This window comes from Gigantopelta aegis, chromosome 7, assembly GCF_016097555.1.
Source record: "Gigantopelta aegis isolate Gae_Host chromosome 7, Gae_host_genome, whole genome shotgun sequence".
NCBI lineage: Eukaryota > Metazoa > Mollusca > Gastropoda > Neomphalida > Peltospiridae > Gigantopelta > Gigantopelta aegis.
Window position 1 is genome coordinate 13,933,938 of NC_054705.1, and position 21,762 is coordinate 13,955,699.

General features: G+C 36.1%; 1 protein-coding gene across 1 annotated transcript in view; it reads left to right on the forward strand.

Moving 5' to 3' along the window:
• The window catches only part of LOC121377913 (TPR and ankyrin repeat-containing protein 1-like), a 54,465-nt gene extending 47,460 nt beyond the window's left edge, over positions 1-7,005 (forward strand). The window contains exons 13-15 of the mRNA XM_041506009.1: positions 1,115-1,772; positions 2,576-3,971; positions 6,763-7,005. Of these exons, the coding sequence (XP_041361943.1) occupies positions 1,115-1,772; positions 2,576-3,971; positions 6,763-6,939 (2,231 nt within the window). The 3' untranslated portion in view covers positions 6,940-7,005. The remainder of the gene's footprint in view (positions 1-1,114; positions 1,773-2,575; positions 3,972-6,762) is intronic.
• Positions 7,006-21,762: the final 14,757 nt, after the last annotated feature.

A 21,762-nucleotide genomic window follows, 5' to 3' on the forward strand; every position in this document is an offset into this window, starting at 1 on the left:
ATATGATTCATTTTAAATACTATTTACTGAAATATATTGACCAATTTTATGTGATACGTCATTGTGATTAAATACAATATGGTGTCCATCTTGGCGGGAAAAAGCAAAATTATTGTGTGTTTTTTTAGTAATTCCACGTCATTCTTTCTGACGTAAATCAATTGGAATTGGATTATAATGTAATTCCAATTACCTCTCATATAACAGTTTAATTAATTGGCCTGTTTCGATTTGTTTTCTGTTTTTGCTGGGAGTCATTAATTTATAGTGTTGTGGGGTTTTGAATCTTGAAGAGGACAATAATGAATTCACATTAGTTATTTCCAACCTTTTAAAGAACCAGTTATTCTTAAAACTTATAAGTTGCATCAGTTTTAATACATCACTCGGTGACAATCTCTACAAGGGAGGCCTCTACAGCCTTAATTTCTTGCATTAAACAAGTCAACAGATTGGCGGTTGCACCAGTATCTAAGAATGTTAATGTAATACAATTTTTTAAACTTGCCATTTTGTGTTAAATTATGTGCTTTAAAACTCTCCTGCTTTCTTTTCACTAAAGGCTGACAGGTCTGTTTTTCTCCAACATGTTCATTTAGAAGTTATATAAACATACTAAGTAGCATACTATTATTACTACCCACCGGGTCAAGGTGTGGGTGTGTGGTACAAATTCTGTACACACCTGGGCCCCATTCCACGAAGCGATCTTGGCCCTAAGATCACCATAACTGCACGGCTAAGATCGCTTTGTGGAACGGGGTCCTGGTTTCTAAATGATGTCATTTCGGTAAGCGACGTCATCTTCCCTGGTCTTCGCTCTGTGGATTCCCATATCTCGTTGTGTTGTCTTGAAATTAATTGTCAGATTTTACGCTAATCTCACTTTCATTTCGTTAGACACCAAGGAAAGTTCACTTGTTTTGTAGAAATTATTACCTAGCGAAAATAAGTATTCTGTATACATAGCACTAGCTGGAAGTGACAAAATGATATGGACTTAAGCTTTCTTAAGCCTACTTGATGATTAGAACAGATTCCAATTCTCACCTAAAATCAGAAGGAATATTTAGCATTGACCTAAAACTAGATGTCATCTTTCTTTGTGTTTCAGGTAAAACAAAAGAAGCTGCTCAGTTAATGTTGAAGAATGGGGAACCAGCGAAGGCTTTAACAGCTGCAGAGAAAGGACGAGACAGAGCTATAATTGGAGAATGTCATTTCATCATGGCACAATCTCTAAAAGACAAAACTAACATGATGGAGGAAGTTGTCAAACATCTAAACAAAGCTGTTGAATCATTCGAAGCAGCTCATGAAAAAAGTGGACAGGCAAAAGCTCTTATGGTTTTAGCTAACATCAACAGGGACAAGGACATGGCCAAACGTGCAGTGAAATTATTTCAAGCAGAGAGGCCATATTCAAATGAAGCTGGACAAGTGGAAGCCATACAGGTTGTTATGGATTTGTCGAATGAGGAATTTGAATTTGAGGATTACGTTACTATAATCTTAGGGATTGAGATGATCTTTCGCGTTATTAAAACACTTATCAAGCAGTCATCGTATCAAGACAAAGCTAGAGCTAAGCTCTACTACAGGTACTTTGGTTTATATGAAACCGATGCAAAATCTTCACAGTTAGAAATTCATCCTAATGAGAAACCTCGATGCATAAAAGTAATTAAAGATTTGGCGGGAGACATGACAAAGAAAGAAGCAGTTATTAAAAGAAAAGGATTCAGATATGTATCTCTCTCTGTCACTTTCTGATTGGTCAAATGAAAGAATGGTTGAACACAGTTGAGTCTGCTTTTCGACAACAGGTCCCACATAATTTACAGTGCAAGGCTTATCTTGAGGGATCAGAATGTGAAGATGAAGATGTCTGCCCTTACATGCATCAAGTGTACACTCGATTTGCATCTTTTAATGCCATGGATCTCTTTCTGTGGGATGTCAGTTTGAGTTCCATTGTACAAACAGGAGTCAACATGGTACAAAATCTAAACATACCTAAATTGTCCAAGGAAATTGGCCCCCTTTTAAAAAAAGACACACAATTTGATTCATGTGAACGACTGTTGGACTTCCTTATGCCTCTGCATCATCATCCCCAATTCTTGTCAGCAGCTGTCCGACATCATCACAGAGGATGGTACGACAGAAATGTGTCTCGACAGATTGAGAAGTACTTGAAAAATCTCTGGTTTAATTCTTCCACCAAAGAGAGATGTCACAGCACAGACTGGGTTTTGCGCATTGCATTTTTTGCTTCTTTGTTCAAATTGAACTTGGATGTGACTCGATACTGCCAACAACTTGAAAAACAAGTCATGACACAGCCACCAGAATGGCTTGGCAAATCACTTTCTGCTTTATTTATTTATGAAGAAAACTCTACAGTTGAATGCGTTGCCAATAGATTTCTTCAAGCCATGAAATGCCTGCAAAGCAGTCCAGCGGAACCTGTGGCTTCCATAATAAAATTCACAATATTTTTGAATATTCTTTCAAAAAGAAATCAACCAGTTATGCTACCCAATAAAGCTTTAATGTTGTTCTGGCTTGAAAGCTTTGTCTCTCTGTCTATGTTCCTTCTGGCCAAGACAGCTCCTGGCACTCGCTTTGTTCTACCTGCCACATACCTGGCTGCAGTTGACTTTGTAGATTTGTCCTTCGCCAAACAAAGTTGCCCAATCCAAGAACTTGTCCACTTGTTCAAACCTAACTATAACACGTTTCAGGGTTTTCAGGATCATCTTCAGACAATAGTTGAGGTGGTTTGTGGTCGCGGATCGCACATGAGTTTACTTCAACTCTATTTTATGGAAAACAAAGATGACTATTTGGCTGCTGAAAGATGCTTGGTGCTAACAATGGTTTTCTTGGTGAATATTGGATTCTTTCTTCCAGCCCTCTGTGAAGATGATATCATGAAGACGACCAAGGGTTTACAGCTGCCCATGTCAGTACCACGACGTCTGTCCACAACACTGCAGGCAGTGGGTAGAGCAAATGGACCATCTGACATAGCTGCTATTCTTCAAGACCTGCTGTATGAGAGAGAAAATGAACACCTGCTTGATTGCTGGTGGAGTTGGAATGCTAGAAGACGACAAGGAGTACAGCATCATCAGTTGACTGATTTGTCTAGATTCCCTAAAGAGTTTCTGGTCTTCGGTACTGCTGGAAATAGGGATACTGAAAGAAAAGATTTCTCTGATGCAAATTCTCAGTCTAACAAACTAGAAAATGATGTACTGGAAGAAGAGGAAATGACAGTCCAAGATCGTGAGAGAGTTCAGAAAGAACATGAGCAACTGGACAGACAAGACAAGGAAAACGAGGCTTCTAAGATTATTCTGCGCTTATTCAAGAGTATAAGCATGAAGTATCGTATTGGACATTTAACAAAGAGAGTTGTTCAGGAGATCCTTAAGGAATTTGATATTAAAGAGACATTTTGTGGTGTCTGTGGAGTTCCATTAAATAGCTCAGAAAGTGAAGAAGCTGTCTCAAGCTCCGGCAATCAGAATGATGTTGATGCTATGGATAGTGCTGCACTATCTTTGCCTGCAATTGCAGACTACATGAAAGCCACAAGATCACTGGAAACCTTAAAGAAACATCAAACATCACAAGAACACATTGAGAAAAATAATCAGTTTGAACACTTCAAGAAATTGTATTACGAAGATGAGATGCTGCTTTGTCTTAGTAGGCTTGGCATCTTTGTACATGACAACAAGCTATGCGATCCCGAGATGAAGTCCAAGGCTTATGCTGATGTATCGGCTGATATTGACCAGCTGTTGTCAGATAGGGACAAAGTACAGACGGATCAGCAGAACATCGTGGATAACCACAGCTGGGAGAAAACTGAACAACTTCGCCATGATTTCCTTAGTTTACAACAGCATTGTAAAAAAGTTCAACCAGTGATATTAAAGACGTTCCAAGAATATCAGGTTAGATTTAATTCAGCAGATATAGTTTTACATTAATTTAGTAGTAAGGCCTGGTGTATTTTCTTTTGAAAAGGATTTTCTCTTTTTTTCTAAATGAAAAATAATATTACAGAATTTCAAGACTATAAAATTAGATATAATTCAGCTGAAATAGTTTTACATAATTTAGCAGTAGGCTTGATTACAGCTTCAGTAACAGCAATATATAGGGTCACTCCCAAGTCAAATCATGCAATATCCAGGTATCTCCCATACAACGCCTCTCAGAGTTGGCTAAAACAAAAGAAAGAAATGTTTTATTTAACAACGCACTCAACACATTTTATTTACGGTTATATGGCGTCAGACATATGGTTAAGGACCACACAGATTTTGAGAGGAAACCCGCTGTCGCCACTACATGGGCTACTCTTCCGATTAGCAGCAAGGGATCTTTTATTTGCGCTTCCCACAGGCAGGATAGCACAAACCATGGCCTTTGTTGAACCAGTTATGGATCACTGGTCGGTGCAAGTGGTTTATACCTACCCATTGAGCCTTGCGGAGCACTCACTCAGGGTTTGGAGTCGGTATCTGGATTAAAAATTCCATGCCTCGACTGGGATCCGAACCCAGTACCTACCAGCCTGTAGACCAATAGCCTGCCACGACGCCACCGAGGCCGGTGGCTAAAACAAATTCTAAAACTATCTTCATATATCAAACAAAATAATATCAACTGTTCAGGGCTCACCCTATATATTGCCAACTTAGCCAACTGATAATTGTTATACAAAGTGGCTACAAAATTTGGCTAATACAATATTCCTCAAATTAACCACATTTCAAAACATTTCAAGGAAATACTCTTTCTGAAAATTGGCTAAACCAAAATGTGTTCCAGTGTGAGCCCCGACTGCTCGCTCTATATCTCAACAAGTTTTCAAGATATGACTCTCTAAAGCTGGGATGCAATATCATATGCTCCTTTTTCATACTGGTGAATAACTCATTAGTATTGGGGTATTGAGTGGGGTTTTATCTAACTCACATACAGATCCACTATACAGAGCCACTATAGCCCATAGCGGAAGAACTGTTAACTAGCAGCGCTACAGTAGCGTGACGTTACTAAGGATAGGTCTATACTACTGAAACATCGTCTTTAGCCAAAGTATTTTTTTTAGTTTTCAAAACATGTTTTTCATAGAAAGCTGTTTTCTTTTTCTGTCACGCCCCTACTGTATCCTCACTGCGGTGCCAGGGGTGTAACATTCTCTTTGAGAATGGCTAATACAGCACACATCCCCTTATTTTCTTCGAGATACAATTGAAATTTTGAGTAAAAGTCAGTATCTATCTGTGATATTTGTATTTTTGCACAGTTCTGTACTGTTTTTATTTAAATCTTGAATTTTTATATTGATTTTGATCATCACTTTATTTGTTTGCATTACCATAGTTTGACACCCAATAGGCAATGTATTTTCCGTGCTGGGGTGTCGTTAAACATTCATTCATTCATTCATTCATTCATTCATATGTTGTCACGGGACCCACACAATCAAACATCTGGAATGTTTTACCAAGGCTCGGTCTTGGAATGAATAAGGTGCTTTTATGGCCGTATGACGAAAAATTAAAAACATACTAAGCTGACAGCAATCTGTGTTGACATCGTTCGTTCGCAGTGACGAATGGGTGTTTGGTATAGTAGACTCAGTATATTCTGTAAGAAATGAAAACGTTCCAACACAATATAACTTCGGAAAACCTCAGACTTGTAAAAAAAATTAATCTTTTTTTCAAACATAGCGTAGCGGAATGTGACGAGTTGTTCCGATTGTAACTAAACGTAAAGTATAGACGGACATGGTGTTCCGATTGAACCTACAAATACATTTACGTTGTCGAGATTTTCCTAATACATAATCAAAACTGGGCGAGGCATTCCGAATAGTTTTAGACTGTTCGGTAGACTGGGGAAGTGGTCGCTATTATGTCCTGTATGGGTTTGGTTGCACAGATAGTACTGATACTAATAGGAAACCAGTTGAAACCAATAAATAAAAAATTACTTTCCAATCTGTTACAAACATTAGTTATTTGGTTTCCTCTGAATACTACATGTCAGAATTAACAAATGTTTAACCTCTAATAACCGATGATTAATAAATCAATGTACTCTAGGGTGTCGTAGAAAGAACAACAACTTTTTATTTAGTATTAATGTCTAATGAAATGTGATCGCGTTCATTCATTTGATATATAGAGGATATTTCATGGGTTTTTTTACACATATGATTTATATCTCATCGAGTTGCGTAAGTTTTTAACATGTTCATATACGACAGAGGTTTCGAGCATTCTCATCGAGAGAAGTTTGTGATATGATTGCAAACTTCACGAGATGAGATATAAATCATACTGACCAAAAAACATGAAATATTCTATTTATTATATAACTTCTGGCAATTTACCCTTATATTTAAAATGCCAGCAGCAAAATAGTTCCGGCTTTCTTACAGTGAAGGTAACACTTTCTGCAGTGATGATAACACATTTTAGTGAAATAGTGAAATGTTCACTCAAATCTTAAAATAAAGAATTTAGGGGGAAATGCTAGCTACATTAATGAGAACTCATTGCTTTGTAGCTAAGGACAATGTGTACGTGCGTGCGTGCGTGCGTGCGTGCTTGCTTGCGTGTGTGCGTGCATGCATGTGTGCGTGCGTGTGTGTGTGTTCATGTACCTAGGGTTATGATGAAACAAGATTTAATGAGGTTAGGTTTCTATTTTCTAATCCTAAAGTCCAAGAACAAAGAAACGACTGCGAAAGAGCAACCATGTGAACCATCACCTGATGTGGAAGAGGAAGAAACAGTACAGCATGAAGACGTCGTGCCACCCCCGAAAACTAGGACAAGCCATAACCAGCGTCCTCGCCGCCGCCGCCGCCGCTATCCTCTTGCCCCACGCTTTAAATGAAATAACTGACTGATATGAATTAATATACACATTTGTTAGATGTTGATTCTTGTAGCTTAGACACCTTATGACCATCTTTGTATTATATTTATTGGGGAACAAGCTTAAACGGTGGATCCCTGTATTGTGTTAGGATTCTTCTTATTATTATTAAACTGTACTTTATATATATTGTTTATTTACTATATATACTGATGGAAAGAAATGAGGGAACACATCATATTGTAGACCACATTTATTTCACAACTAGCGTAATAATGTTTGTATTTCATACCAAGTTGTAATGTGGGATGATTGAATGTCTGTAGTGTTGAATGTGCTGCCTATATGTTCCCAGTCAACTTCTGACAATATGAATTGATTTTTGATGCAGTCATTATTTCTTGCTGCTATCTGTGGGATCCTTTATATTTAAAATGCCAGCAGCAAAACAGTTCCGGCTTTCTTACAGTGAAGATAACACTTTCTGCAGTAATGATAACACATTTTAGTGAAATTGTGAAATTTTCACTCTAAAATGTGTTATCGTCAGTAAGTGACTGACAACACTTTTGTTTCACTAATATTTTAAGATATTTCACTAAATGTTATATAATAAGGGATGCAAGTGTATAAGTCATGTCAAATCTAAAAATAAAGCCTTTTGGGGGAAATGCTAGATACATTAATGAGAACTCATTACTTCGTAGCTAATTACAATGTGTTTGTGCGTGCGTGCATGCGTGCGTGTGTGCGTGTGTGTGTGTTCATGTATCTAGGGTTATGATGAAACAAGATTTAATGAGGTTGGGTTTCTATTTTCTAATCCTAAAATCCAAGAACAAAGAAACGACTGCGAAAGAACCATCACCTGATGTGGAAGAGGAAGAAACACTACAGCATGAAGACGTCGTGCCACCCCCGAAAACTAGGAAAGCCATAACCAGCGCCCTCGCCGTCGCCACCGCCGTCATGTTGCCCCACGCTTTAAAAGAAATAACTGATCGATATGAATTAATGTACACATTTGTTAGATGCTGATTCTTGTAGCTTAGACACCTTATGACCACCTTTGTATTATATTTATTGGGGAAGCTTAAACGGTGGATCCCTATATTGCGTTAGGATTCTTCTTATTATTATTACACTGTATTTTATATATATTTGCTATATATACTAATGGAAAGAAATGAGGGAACACATCAACTTGTAGACCACATTTACTTCACAACTAGCGTAATAATGTCTGTATTTCATACCAAGTTGTAATGCGGGATGATTTAATGTCTGTAGTGTTGACTGTGCTGCATGACAACATTCTTGTCGAGTTTGTTCATGGCAGTAGTGTTAATTAGTTATGCACGCATTGTTCTGTGACACTTACACATGTCATATGTGTGTGTGTGTGTATATATATATATATATATATATATATATATATATATATATATATATATATATTATCCATATGGTTCATCATAACCGAGTTAATAATAATCATACGAAGAACACGTGTAATAACAAGTGTAATGACGTAATTTGGGGAAGCGACGTCATAACATAACGTTGCTTCTCCAGTCGTAGTTCAGACTGTGCATTTGAAATAGGACGTCATTTCGTCGTCTCCTTTTAGATGTGGCTGAAACATTTTGTGTTGGGTTTTGTTATCTATAAAGAAAGCAACAATAATAATATGGATAATAAAGAAATTATTACACTCGCGTGTGAGTCGTACTGATTTGTTTAAACTTGTGTCAGGATTCATGTATTACCCTAGCTCTCGCTCGGGCAATACACAAATTCTGAAACTCGTTTCGTAAAATCAGTACGCCACACAGGCTCGTATAATAATCTCTACATATGTATGTATGTGTGTGCGTGTGTGTGTGTGTTTTTTTAGTTTGATCATGATTTTTTTATTTTTAATATAACAGCTATATACTATTTTTAATATTTTACCAAATGTATTCTTGTTTGAAAAATGTCTACTTTATGCTGTGTATCATTAGGTTTTTTCATTGATATAACTTTGAACTGGGTTTCATTAAACTAATGTTTAAAAACAAGACAAATTTTAATGATAAAATATTAAATAAAATACAAATACTGTAAATTGTTGAAATATATTTTAAGAATTAATTAATTATTCATCATACCTCCAGTGTTTTGACCATAAAATGTTTGTATTTTCAATCAAGGACAGTGGGTTAATTGTTAGTGGTTAGTGAGAGAGAAGAGGGTGTAGTGGCCCATCGAGTTGTTAAAACTCGATCTGAGTGGGAGCTGGTACCGAGCGCCGAACCCTGTACGTACCAGCTTTTTGTTCGATGACTTAACCACAACGCCACCGAGGCCGGTCCATTTATATACCTTTTGACTGATAGCTGAGTTTTCGTCTTTGTGCCCGTGTGTTGTTAAACATCCATTGATTTATACATACATTCCTGGAGAATATATGTTAAAAATAGAAAATAAATAGATGTACATGTATCTGTGTCAAGTATCCATCAAAGCTCAGTGGTACTTGAAGTTTAATCGATCATAGAGTCGACCAGCCTCATTGGGCTAATCCCCTCCACCTCCCACATTCTAACCAGCGCCACTTGACCGGTATATCAGATGTCATCATGGTGGTACTGGAAATATGGAGTAGTGGGCTTCATCTCTATTAACCAAAATGACAAAATGAACATGTCAAAAACACCTTCATAGCAGTAGTTTAAAATGTGCTGAGGTGCAATTAAACAAACATTCCTTTCTTGTACAGTAAAGTACTCTTATAACGAACAGCAAGGGACGAGACACATCGGTTCGTTATACACATTTGCGGAAGTTACCCGTTTTTATTCAGGAAGTCGGCCATTTTGGATTTTTTTCAAATATAAATACAAGAATTAGTGGGTTTTTAAAAAAAATATTCCATTTATTATCACCAATATCAGTACAGTCGTTTTGGATGTATTGCCGTTAATGCTACTGACTGATAAGATACAAATAAGATTTACAAAAATATGATCGGTTCACTGTATATACACTAATTTACACTGGAATTCACAATTTCGACAAACAAATTGGTTCGTTTTAACAGTTAATGCGCTATAAATAGTTCGTTATATACATTAAAATTTATTAACACTATAAACGGGGGGAAAGGGGACTTTACAATCAGTTCGTTCTAACCGGTAGTTTGTTGTAAGTGTGCTCGTTCTAAAAGTACGTTACTGTATTTGTCAGTGAGCTGTTGGACTATCAAGTCGATAACTGGTTAAATTCCCATCAAGGCTGGCTCGCATGTTCATTCTTTTTCATCTGTCAGCCTCTGCGTACCATTACTATCATTTTAATATGAATAACTTCAATCCTGGTCTGACAGTCTCCTCCGGCTGTCTTCTGGGCTGTCTCAATTTCATCCATGGCGCAGTGTATGTGTCACACACCAGCTGTCCTCGATCACTGCCACTAATAATGCTGGTCTGGTCCACGGAAATTATATATTTAACTCTGTACAAATGAATTTCTTTCGACATATTTTACCTGCTATGAAAGCAACGCCATTTTTCATGTTATACGGAGCACTAGGAAGAATGCCAATTGAATTACTTATACATAGAAGAATGATATGCTACTGGGCACAGCTTATATCTGGAAAAGAATAAAAACTATCTTTCTTATTATACAAAACTATGTTAAATGATCATCTTACTAATGGAATCAACTATAACTGGATCATCGCTATCAAAAACATTTTGAATAACTTAGGAATGAGCGATATATGGTTATCTCAATCTTTCATATATGTAAAGTGTCTCTCACAAAAAAATCAAACAAAGGCAATACGATCAATATTTACAAATATGGAGAAATAACTTATCACAATCATCGAGAGGGAAAGGTTACAAGCTATATACCTCTTGAAAAAAATACTTCTTGAAAATTATTTTGGTATACTTCCTGAAAAGCTGTGGTCAGTTATCATAAAATTTTGAATGTCTAACCATTATTTACCCGTTGAAACTGGTCGTTGGAATAACATACCTATAGATGAGACACTTTGTACACTATGCGACGTAAATGATATTGGCGATGAGTTTCATTATCTTTTTATTAGCATTTTTGTTTCATAATTTAAGGGTCCATGTATATATACACCTTGCTCAAAGCAAATTCTAGATGTTTGTATAAGTATTTGTAAAAATGACCAAGTACTTACATGTTTAAATTGTACATTAATGAACAGTAACAATAAGATTCGAATAAGAATAATACTGGACATGCATCTGTCTAAAATGAGTGTAAATTATTGCAATAACCATAAATGACATACATTTAATACTATAGCGAAAAAAAATCCAAAACCTATATAAGTGATTATGATGATGACATAGTACATTATAAGTACTTAGACCGTACAACATTAGCGATGTCAGCATACCATACATTAAAAAAGTAAGCTTAAGTTGTAGGTGTGGCTGAAAGAATACGTTTAATGTATTTTGACATTATGTAGAGTACTGACAACAATTTGGCAAACAATTGCAGTATTGTGCATGCTAACTAACTATTGTATTTTGCTATACTTATAATTTAATCAATAGCATGTACCAATAACCATTGTTGTATGTTAAATTAATCACCAGCCAAACAATCACACAAACGTTTTTTGGAACAGTGTTTTGTACTCGCGTGTCTCTTTTTATAATTTGGTATCATGAAATATTAGTATTTTATAACACCTAAATTCACTAATATATTTTATGCTCGCTAAAATTTCCTGATTTACAGTATAACAATTCAGCCATTTTGTTGGTTGTTGTGTGGGACTTCCACCACTTAGGGGTGGGGTTGGGCAGTGCCGTCTTATCGCATGGGCACACTGGGAGTGGGGGTGGATGGTTAAACAATGAAGCCTGGAGTGTTTGCATAAAACGCAACAGCCAAGTTACTAATATCTGGAACCATTACAGTGACACATTGTATGGACCTCAGTTTGTATTCATATTTCATTGGTTTGGGTTTTTTTTTCAGTTAAACAGAAACAATGATCTAGATTAAAACGAGGAACATTAGCAAGACTGTCATGGCAGATGCAGTCGTCGAATTGGGGAGACTTACTGTAAACATCATACGTGAAATGAATTGACATTATTGCAGTGAACCCACCAGTTTGTTATACAACCAGTTATTGTTTTTGCTATTTTCATGTAATCATGTTTTTAAAGTGCTATGATCAAATTTGTATATGATAACATGCTTATAGGGGTCACAACCTTTATACATATATATTATGGTATTTGCTAAGTTTATTTTTGCTATTTGCAGATGGTTTTGATAATTGTTTTATTACACAGTTTATAATGGTGAGGTATCAATGCCAACTCTTTAAACTGTGTGAAACATTTTGTATGTTTGCATAACTGTAATGTCATATTTAGTAGTCAAAGTGAGTGACTAGTAAGTGCAGAATTGCCTAATAATATAGCAACCAGAGAACATAAGAAACATATTTTGCCCTGTATAGGGAGGTGATATTTGGCTTTAGAGCTGAAACGTCGCCTCCCAATCCCAACTAGATTTTGTCATCTGCCCTGGTGCAATTTGCATGTCGTCTTGTCTAAAGCTTTGTAATGGCTGGATAATTGCAGTGTCATTAGCACGTACAGCTGCAGCATATTGAATGAGATCATGATCAGATAAAGAACATTAATATGGATGATCTATTTTAAATGGTGAAATATATTTAATATACCTAATATTGCTGCTTCATATAATAAAGGGCGGGACATAGCCCAGTGGTAAAGCTCACTCCTGATGCGCGGTCGGTCTGGGATTGATCCTCGTTGATGAGCCCATTGGGCTATTTCTCGTTCCAGCCAGTGCACCACGACTGGTATATATCAAAGGCCGTGGTATGTGCTATCCCTTGCTACTAATGAAAAAATGTAGTGGGTTTTCTCTCTATAACTGTGTGAAAATGACCATATGTTTGATATTCAATAGCCGATATTCTAATAAATCAATGTGTTCTAGTGGTGTCGTTAAACTAAACAAACTTTTCATATAATAATGTTTCTCCAAATGCAAAATAGAAGGGTGTTGCACCATGTCTATTTTATGTTGCACTCTGCAGCCCCTGGTGTATACTCTCTATCTCTTTATGTTGCACTCTGCAGCCCCTGGTGTTTACTCTCTATCTCTTTATGTTGCACTCTGCAGCCCCTGGTGTTTACTCTCTATCTCTTTATGTTGCACTCTGCAACCCATGGTGTATACTCTCTATCTCGTTATTTTGCACTCTGCAGCCCCTGGTGTATACTCTCTATCTCTTTATGTTGCACTCTGCATTTCCTGGTGTATACTCTCTATCTCTTTATGTTGCACTCTGCAGCCCCTGGTGTATACTCTGTATCTCTTTATGTTGCACTCTGCAGCCCCTGGTGTATACTCTCTATCTCTTTATGTTGCACTCTGCAGCCCCTGGTGTATACTCGCTATCTCTTTATGTGCTTACCTGCTGTCCCTATAATCTTTTCAGTTTTTTACAGTTATATAACACAGAATAAATATCTCTTGTGTTAATTAATTAATCTCTTGCTACATTGGGAGAGAATTGCGTTGAAACTCAAACTGATATATTAATTAGCATTGTTTATATTCCGCTGATGTTAACAATTCAAGGCAGAAATTATATATATATATATTATGACTGATAATTCAGGCATTAAACAAGTAATATATTGCGACTTGAGATATATTTTGGCTCTGTTAATGGTGTGGAGTTAGCCTGAAATTGGTTGTAAGTAAAAGTGTAAGATCAAGTAGGATTAGAGGAATATAAGTATTTTGAGGATAATAATAAAAAGGTATATAGTCTGGTCCCATTTCCCAGGATATCATGACATGGGCGTGCCTTCTTTTTTGAATTTTGTCCAACATATTAAAAATCTATTTTTAAAAGCAACTTATAGCAGCTAGTTGTTTTAAGTGTAAATAATTGTCTTTGTTTTGATTTGGTTTGTTTTGGGGGTTTTTAATATGTTTTTGTTTTGTTTTTGTTTTCGCTGTTATGGTAGTTATGCCATTGCCGTCATTATTAAATGTATTGCAGTACTTTATTTAATATTGTTAATGAAAATATATCACAATTACAAACTGTGTTGAAATTTATCGACTGAAATAATCTATCCCTCATTTAAAAAATGTTCAGCATACATTGTCATACCTCTCTCTCAATAGGTCGGCAGCCTGTTCTGTTTCTTAGTCTGGGGGAAACACAATTATACGTAGTAATTTCAAAATAAGGTTTATGTAAATACATGCACTTACTCTTTGACTATTGTTTCCGTTTTATCTGGCGCATAGTAAAAAAAGGTTTGGTTTATTTAACGACGCCACTGGAACACATTGATTTTTTATCTTATCATCGGCTATTGGATGTGAAACATATGGTCATTCTGACACTTTTTTTTTTTGTTGAGGAAACCCGCTGTCACCACACAGGCTTCTCTTTTACGATAGGCAGCAAGGGATCTTTTATTTGCGCTTCCCACAGGCAGGATAGCACAAACCATGGCCTTTGTTGAACCAGTTATGGATCACTGGTCGGTGCAAGTGGTTTAAACCTACCCATTGAGCCTTGCGGTGCACTCACTGAGAGTTTGGAGTCGGTATCTGGATTAAAAATCCCATTCCTCGACTAGGATCCGAACCCAGTACCTACCAGCCTGTAGTCTGATGGCTTAACCACTTCGCCGCCGAGGCCTGGCGCATAGATTCTGATCACGAGGTATTGCCTTTTCAATTTCCCTAAAACTGCCCAATTGTTAGCATGGTTTTAATAAACGCAGCATTTGCCAACTGTCGTAATGCATAATTTAACGGTAATTAATATGTCTCATGGTTTTAATATGATCATTCTTAAACTTGATACATAGTGGCCGTTACAAATTAATGTACCGGCCTCGGTGGCGTCGTGGTTAGGCCATCGGCCAACAGGCTGGTAGGTACTGGGTTCGGATCCCAGTCGAGGCATGGGATTTTTAATCCAGATACCGACTCCAAATCCTGCGAGAGTGCTCCGCAAGGCTCACTGGGTAGGTTTAAATCACTTGCACTGACCAGTGATCCATCACTGGTTCAACAAAGGCCATGGTTTGTGCTATCCTGCCTGTGGGAAGCGCAAATAAAATATCCCTTGCTGCTAATCGGAAAGAGTAGCCCATGAAGTGGCGACAGCGGGTTTCCTCTCAAAATCTGTGTGGTCCTTAACCATATGTCTGACGCCATATAACCGTAAATAAAATGTGTTGAGTGCGTCGTTAAATAAAACATATCTTTTTTTTTTCTTCACAAATTAATGATTATATTATTATTATTATTATTATTATTATTATGTACTACTGACAAAACTTGGTTTTTGTGGGTGTGGGTTTTTTTTCTCAAAACCTGAATGTGAAAACTATTCAAGTTATCGTTATTATCCATGTCCACATACTGTTACAACACAAAACGTTCTTATGCGCACGTTATTGGTCTTCGTGTAAATCGAGAGCTGACAACCAGAACTGGCTTTGTCCCAAAATAATGGGTTTTGTTTTTAAAAATAAATAAGTAAAAGCAATTCTATATGTTTGTCAAATTATATAGCATTGCGTCATTCGTTTTACATGTATATCTCCATCTGTGCCTCCACCCACCCACCCCCACCCTCTCGAAAAATTAATTTTGAAAAGCAGATTTGTGGACTATAATTTTTGTAAAGAAGTAGACATTAACACTTCAGATTGTCAGCTCTCTGGACGTTCTGGCATGAATTATCAAATAAATATTAAGTGTGTGGTTCTTGTGTTTGTTGTTTTATTATATCTACAATTAGTGAAAAAAGGAGAAATGTTTAAATATTGTTATTCCATTTCAGTTGAAGAAACATATGGTCAAATGTGAGCCATAATGTGTAGAAAAGATTCATACTCAGACGACCAACACATACTGACACTAACAAATGAGAAACGCATAATTATTTTTTACTTAATAAAGAAAACCTCATGATTATAGCGAGCTCAAGGAAGCTCTAATGACAAGATGAAACAACCTATACAAACTGAGTACCTATATGATGGGAATGAAAAAGTGTATACATTTTGTTGACGGAAGTGAAATCGTATTTAAAAACTAATAATAATAATAAGTTCAGAGTACATGAGTAACAGATCTGCGATGAATGTAGAACAAAAGTCTTGATTAATCGTACGTTCGTAAATATCTTAGGAATAGCATCATGTTGATATATTTTTAGAAAACGCATCAATTATATTACTGTGCAAAACAAGAAAGAAAGAAATGTTTTATTTAACGACGCACTCAACACATTTTATTTACGGTTTTATGGCGTTAGACATATGGTTAAGGACCACACAGATTTTGAGAGGAAACCCGCTGTCGCCACTACATGGGCTACTCTTTCCGATTAGCAGCAAGGGATCTTTTAATTGCGCTTCCCACAGGCAGGATAGCACAAACCATGGCTTTTGTTGAACCAGTTATGGATCACTGGTCGGTGCAAGTGGTTTACACCTACCCATTGAGCCTTGCGGAGCACTCACTCAGGGCTTGGAGTCGGTATATGGATTAAAAATCCCATGCCTTGACTGGGATCCGAACCCATTACCTACTAGCCTGTAGACCGATGGCCTAACCACGACTCCACCGAGGCCGGTGTGCAAAACAAGAATGCATGGAATTTTTTAATAGGATTTTGTCCTCTACAACAGTTAGCGTTGGTATTTCTAGTTATTCATGCTGATGTATTTACAAATTTTGTTGAAATACTAATTCATTTTATTAAAATTAATAATAAAGTTTTATCATCTGATAGTTGAAATGTACCAAGAACAGCGTGCTTAAACCTCTATTGGATAGAAACACGATAGAAATCAAGTTAAGGGCAAATCAAACCCGTTGTGGCTTGTGGAGTTTAGACCCGTTGGAACGATATGTGAGGTGCCTGTGGCGGATCCATAATTTTGTAAACTGGTGGGGGAGGGGGAGGGTCTCGCATAATTCTAAAAAAGGAAGGAAGGAAGAAAATAGTTATTGACGCACTCAACACATTGTATTTACGGTTATATGCCGTCGGACATGGTTAAGGACCACACAGATATTGAGAGAGGAAACCCCTTGTCGCCAATTAATAGACTACTCTCTCTGATTAGAAGTAAGGGATTTTTCATGTGAGCGCTGTACCACTGAGCTACGTCCCGCCCCCAAACTACATTAGTAATATAATAAGTAATCCTATATTACTATTACCAAATAACCTATTCTATTCATCTAAAAGAAGAACCTTGTTTGACGTAGAAATAATTGTTAACGGTTAAGAAATTAAAATCTATCACTCAGCGTATTTACTAAAAATATACAATTTCTACCTATAAAATAATAAACTCAGGGAAGAAAAAAACACGATTATATCCTTCAATATATTTTTATACTAACTTTCTCCTGAAATCTCGCCCTACTCATAGTTTTATTGAATTACCGTATTTGCAAATATGTTCGCGAATAAAGTATACCGCGAAAATCGCGAACACGTTGAAAGCACCGCGAATGTAATTACGCGCGAACTTATTTCCGATTTTGTATAATATTATTTACCTTATAATATATAGTCTTATTTCTACACGCCCAACCCATATCAGAATCAAGCAGTCAGAGGTCCGCAAGGTCACGTGATTCTGTAAACCTGCCTGGTCACGTGGATTTGATCGAAGTGACACACAGTTGCGCGTAAGTCTGTTGTTACGTAACCTCAGTTTTGTTTGTTTTCTTTGTAACCTTGAATGGAAGTTTTTGGGTACCACCAATAATTAAAAGTTATTTCTTCTGATATTTGCGTTTTTCAATTTTCTGTATCGCATGTGCGTGTTCCACCAATAACATGTCTTATCAGACATACATAGGCCTACAACATTGATATCTCGCTGACAGAATGTGCGTGAAATCGTCATTGAAAAGAGTTTGGCAAATGAAATATGGGTAATTTTGATTTTATTATCGGGGGACACAGTCGCGAAAATAATTCCTCGTGAAAATCTAAAAATGACAACACGTCTTTCCTAATCAGGGGACATTGAAGGAACTGCGCGTTAGAGATATTCAAAGACAGTCCACTGATCACGTCACCAACATGACGTCATTACGTTGACGTAATACTGGCGCCCTTTTAGACTCAATGTAAACACAGTGTACTTCTATCCAGTGTTAGTTGAGCGTTTGTTTATGTATCGAAACTAAATCAACTCTTATGTTTATTAATAAAACAATATTAGTTTCGTTATAAAGGCTTAGGTGGAATAAGTATGTATTCGTTACAATATATATATATATATACATGAATACACACACACACACACACACACACACAGACACAGACAGACACAGACACACACACATACACACACACAGACAGACACACACACACACACACACACACACACATACACACACATACACACACATACACACACACAGACACACACACACACACACACACACACACACACACACACACACACACACACACACCAAAGGGGCACTTTTACTTTCATTTTGTCCCACAGACAGGATAGCACATATCATTGGACCCACCGATGGGAATCGATCCCAAACCGACCTCGCATCAGTTTTGTTCACAATTATATGGCGTCGGATGAGAAGTGAACATAATTTAAAGTATAGCATATAGTTCATAATATATATGGTTTAAGGTGGGTATCAAAACCTACTAGCAATTTGGTGGTGACTTTGGACAGAAAAAATTGCCCCCCCCCCCCCCCCCCCCCCCACTAAATTTAATTTTAATTCGCATTTGGCGGTTTCGCTAACGACAGCTTATATTCTAGTGCACGGGGCACATTAAGTTAATACTTTTCTTAACTTTCTACGTCCTTTTGGACTACTCATACTTTAAATATAAGCAAGTATGACATTATAATACAATATATAGACATAGGGTAAATATTAGAATTGTGTCCAAGTCAAATAATACAATATATAGACATTGTATTATAATATAATACAATATACAGACATTGTATTATAATATAATACAATATATAGACATTGTATTATAATATAATACAATATATAGACACTGGGTACATATTAGAATTATGTCCAAGTCAAATAATACAATACATATACATTGTATTATAATATAATACAATATATAGACATTGTATTATAATATAATACAATATATAGACACTGGGTACATATTAGAATTATGTCCAAGTCAAATAATACAATACATATACATTGGGTAAATATTATTATTACATAATAAAAAATATCTGTATTCTTATTGGTCAAAAACCAGTCACATGACCTTCCATAAATAGAGATATTGCCCTGAGACGGTCCTATCGGTCCGATAAAAAGTGATATTGCTCTGGGAGATTTAACCAATGAAAGTAAAGATGAAACAAAATTCTATCCAATTAATGAGTAGGTAACGTAATGCAACGTTAACTGTTAATTCCAATGTAAACAACCACACGCTTGTGACAAAACGCTTTGCTGCCCTTCAACGAAAAGATAACATTCTTATTTCGCAAATACGACAAAGAGAAGGTCAGTAATAGTCAAATTGTGTTAGGAATTAGAAACGTACATGATACATCAAAATGCAGTTGGAACAGGCACTCAGGATTGTATGTTACAAATAAAAAATGCATTTCGAGATAATCAGTAACTGTTCAGTTTAAATGTATGTTCAGATTTATTATATTTTGCTTTTTATTTAGTTATTAATATGATTTTGACACTCTTGCTGATCATAATGTTTCTAATTTAATTTCTGTCTTTGTAATGTTTCAACTGTTTATTTCCGCATTCCTCTGCTTGTCATACGACGTCATAGGATTACGTGACGTCATTAAATCTCATCAGTTATAACGCATTTTGCGGTAAATTATAAGAATTGGCGTATTTCGATTCTGATTAATAAAGCAGTAATGTACAAGTTTATGGTTTTTATGATGTAATAAAACAATTATTTAACTTACTTCTGGCAATACAGAGAGATTATTACATGATCTTGTGTGTCGTACTGATTTTACGAAATGAGTATCAGGACTTTTGTTTTGCCCGAGCAAGAGCGAGGGTAATACATGAATCCTGACACGAGTTTCGTAAACTCAGTACGTCTCACACGCACGTGTAATAATTTCTTCATTATCCATATTATTATTGTTGTTTTCTTTATGAACAGCAAGACCCAACTCAAAAATGTTTCTGCCACAACTAGGAGATGACGAAATGACGTCATATTTCAAATGCACAGTCTGAGCTAGGACTGGAGAAGCAACGTCATGTTATGACGTCGCTTATCACAATTACGTCATCACACTTGTTAATACACGTGTGCTTCTTATGATTATTATTAACTCGGTTATGTTGAACCATGTCGATAATAACAGGTTTTATGGACCGAAGAAATTGATATTGACCTCGATCAATATCAATTTCTTCGGTCCATAAACCTAATATTACTCAGTGACGTTCAATAATTGGTAATAATTATGTCCAAGTCAAATAATACATAGAGGTTATTACCGGAGTGTTTTTCGGTATCATCAATATCATATATTAGGAATAAAAATTGTATTATGTGAGCCTCTGGCGAGTATAATACATTATTTTTATTCCTAATATATGATATTGACGATACCGAAATACACGAGGGTAATAATCTCTTTATCATATAAGCTCAAGCTTAATACAACGTGTTTTTGTAAACTGTACACGCAACTTTAATACCAGTCCGCCATTACTAGATATTCAAATGACGTAAGAATATGTGGTGCGGTGTATTTTTAATGGAAATTACGTCAAACTCGAATGACGTCATTTTGGATGTCCTTACATCAAAATAAAGTTATGCCTAACGTTTTTTGTTTTCTGAACGCTGGACAGCTTTCAGTGTCAAATTGCCATTGAAATGTTTTTATTTGATGACTATGAATGTATACGTCAATCATGGAGTGTCACCTAAAGTACGTTTGCTTAAATGTCAATAAACCTAGTGCCGAGACCTCGACTAATTTACAGCTAATTTGCAATGGTATCAAATTCTTAAAGTATGTGATCTAAAAAATATCTCATACTTTGATTGCACTGAAAATGTAAGATATTATATGATAAAATGAATTATCCACATAGTTCAAGATATTCATGGAAATATAACCAGAATGACCCACGTGTGTCATAACGATTTCACGTGCACAACAAATGACGTAATGTTGTGAAGCGATGTCATAACTTAATAATTAAATTTCAGTTACATCCATTACAACATAACCATCCCATTGGTCCAGATGTAGCAACGGGAGTTTGGTCATTTTTCGATGAACGTAAAAATAACGTCGTCAGGGAACGTCATATCTGATGACCTCATTTTATATGGGCAAGTTGTTTTATTGAGCGTTATTATTTATGGATAAAAAAATAATTCAAAATAAAGTATGACGTTTTAATGTTATTATTAGCCTGTATGTTTCAAATTTAATTATAAGTATTGTCTGTTATTTATTTTACGGTCATCTGGGTATAAAAAAAAAAAATCATCCCCGATTCACACAGTTTGCGAATGATTTTTTGTTTTTTTCATACCCCTATGAACGTAAAAGAAATAACAGACACTCCTTAAATGCGGCTTCCCCAGTCTTAGATATGAGTAAACCTTATCAAAATGACGTCATTTTGCACGTCGTTTCGTCGTCTCTTTTCAGTTACTTTTGAAACATTTTGACATGGTCTTAGCTTGTTATTCATAAAACTACTATACTG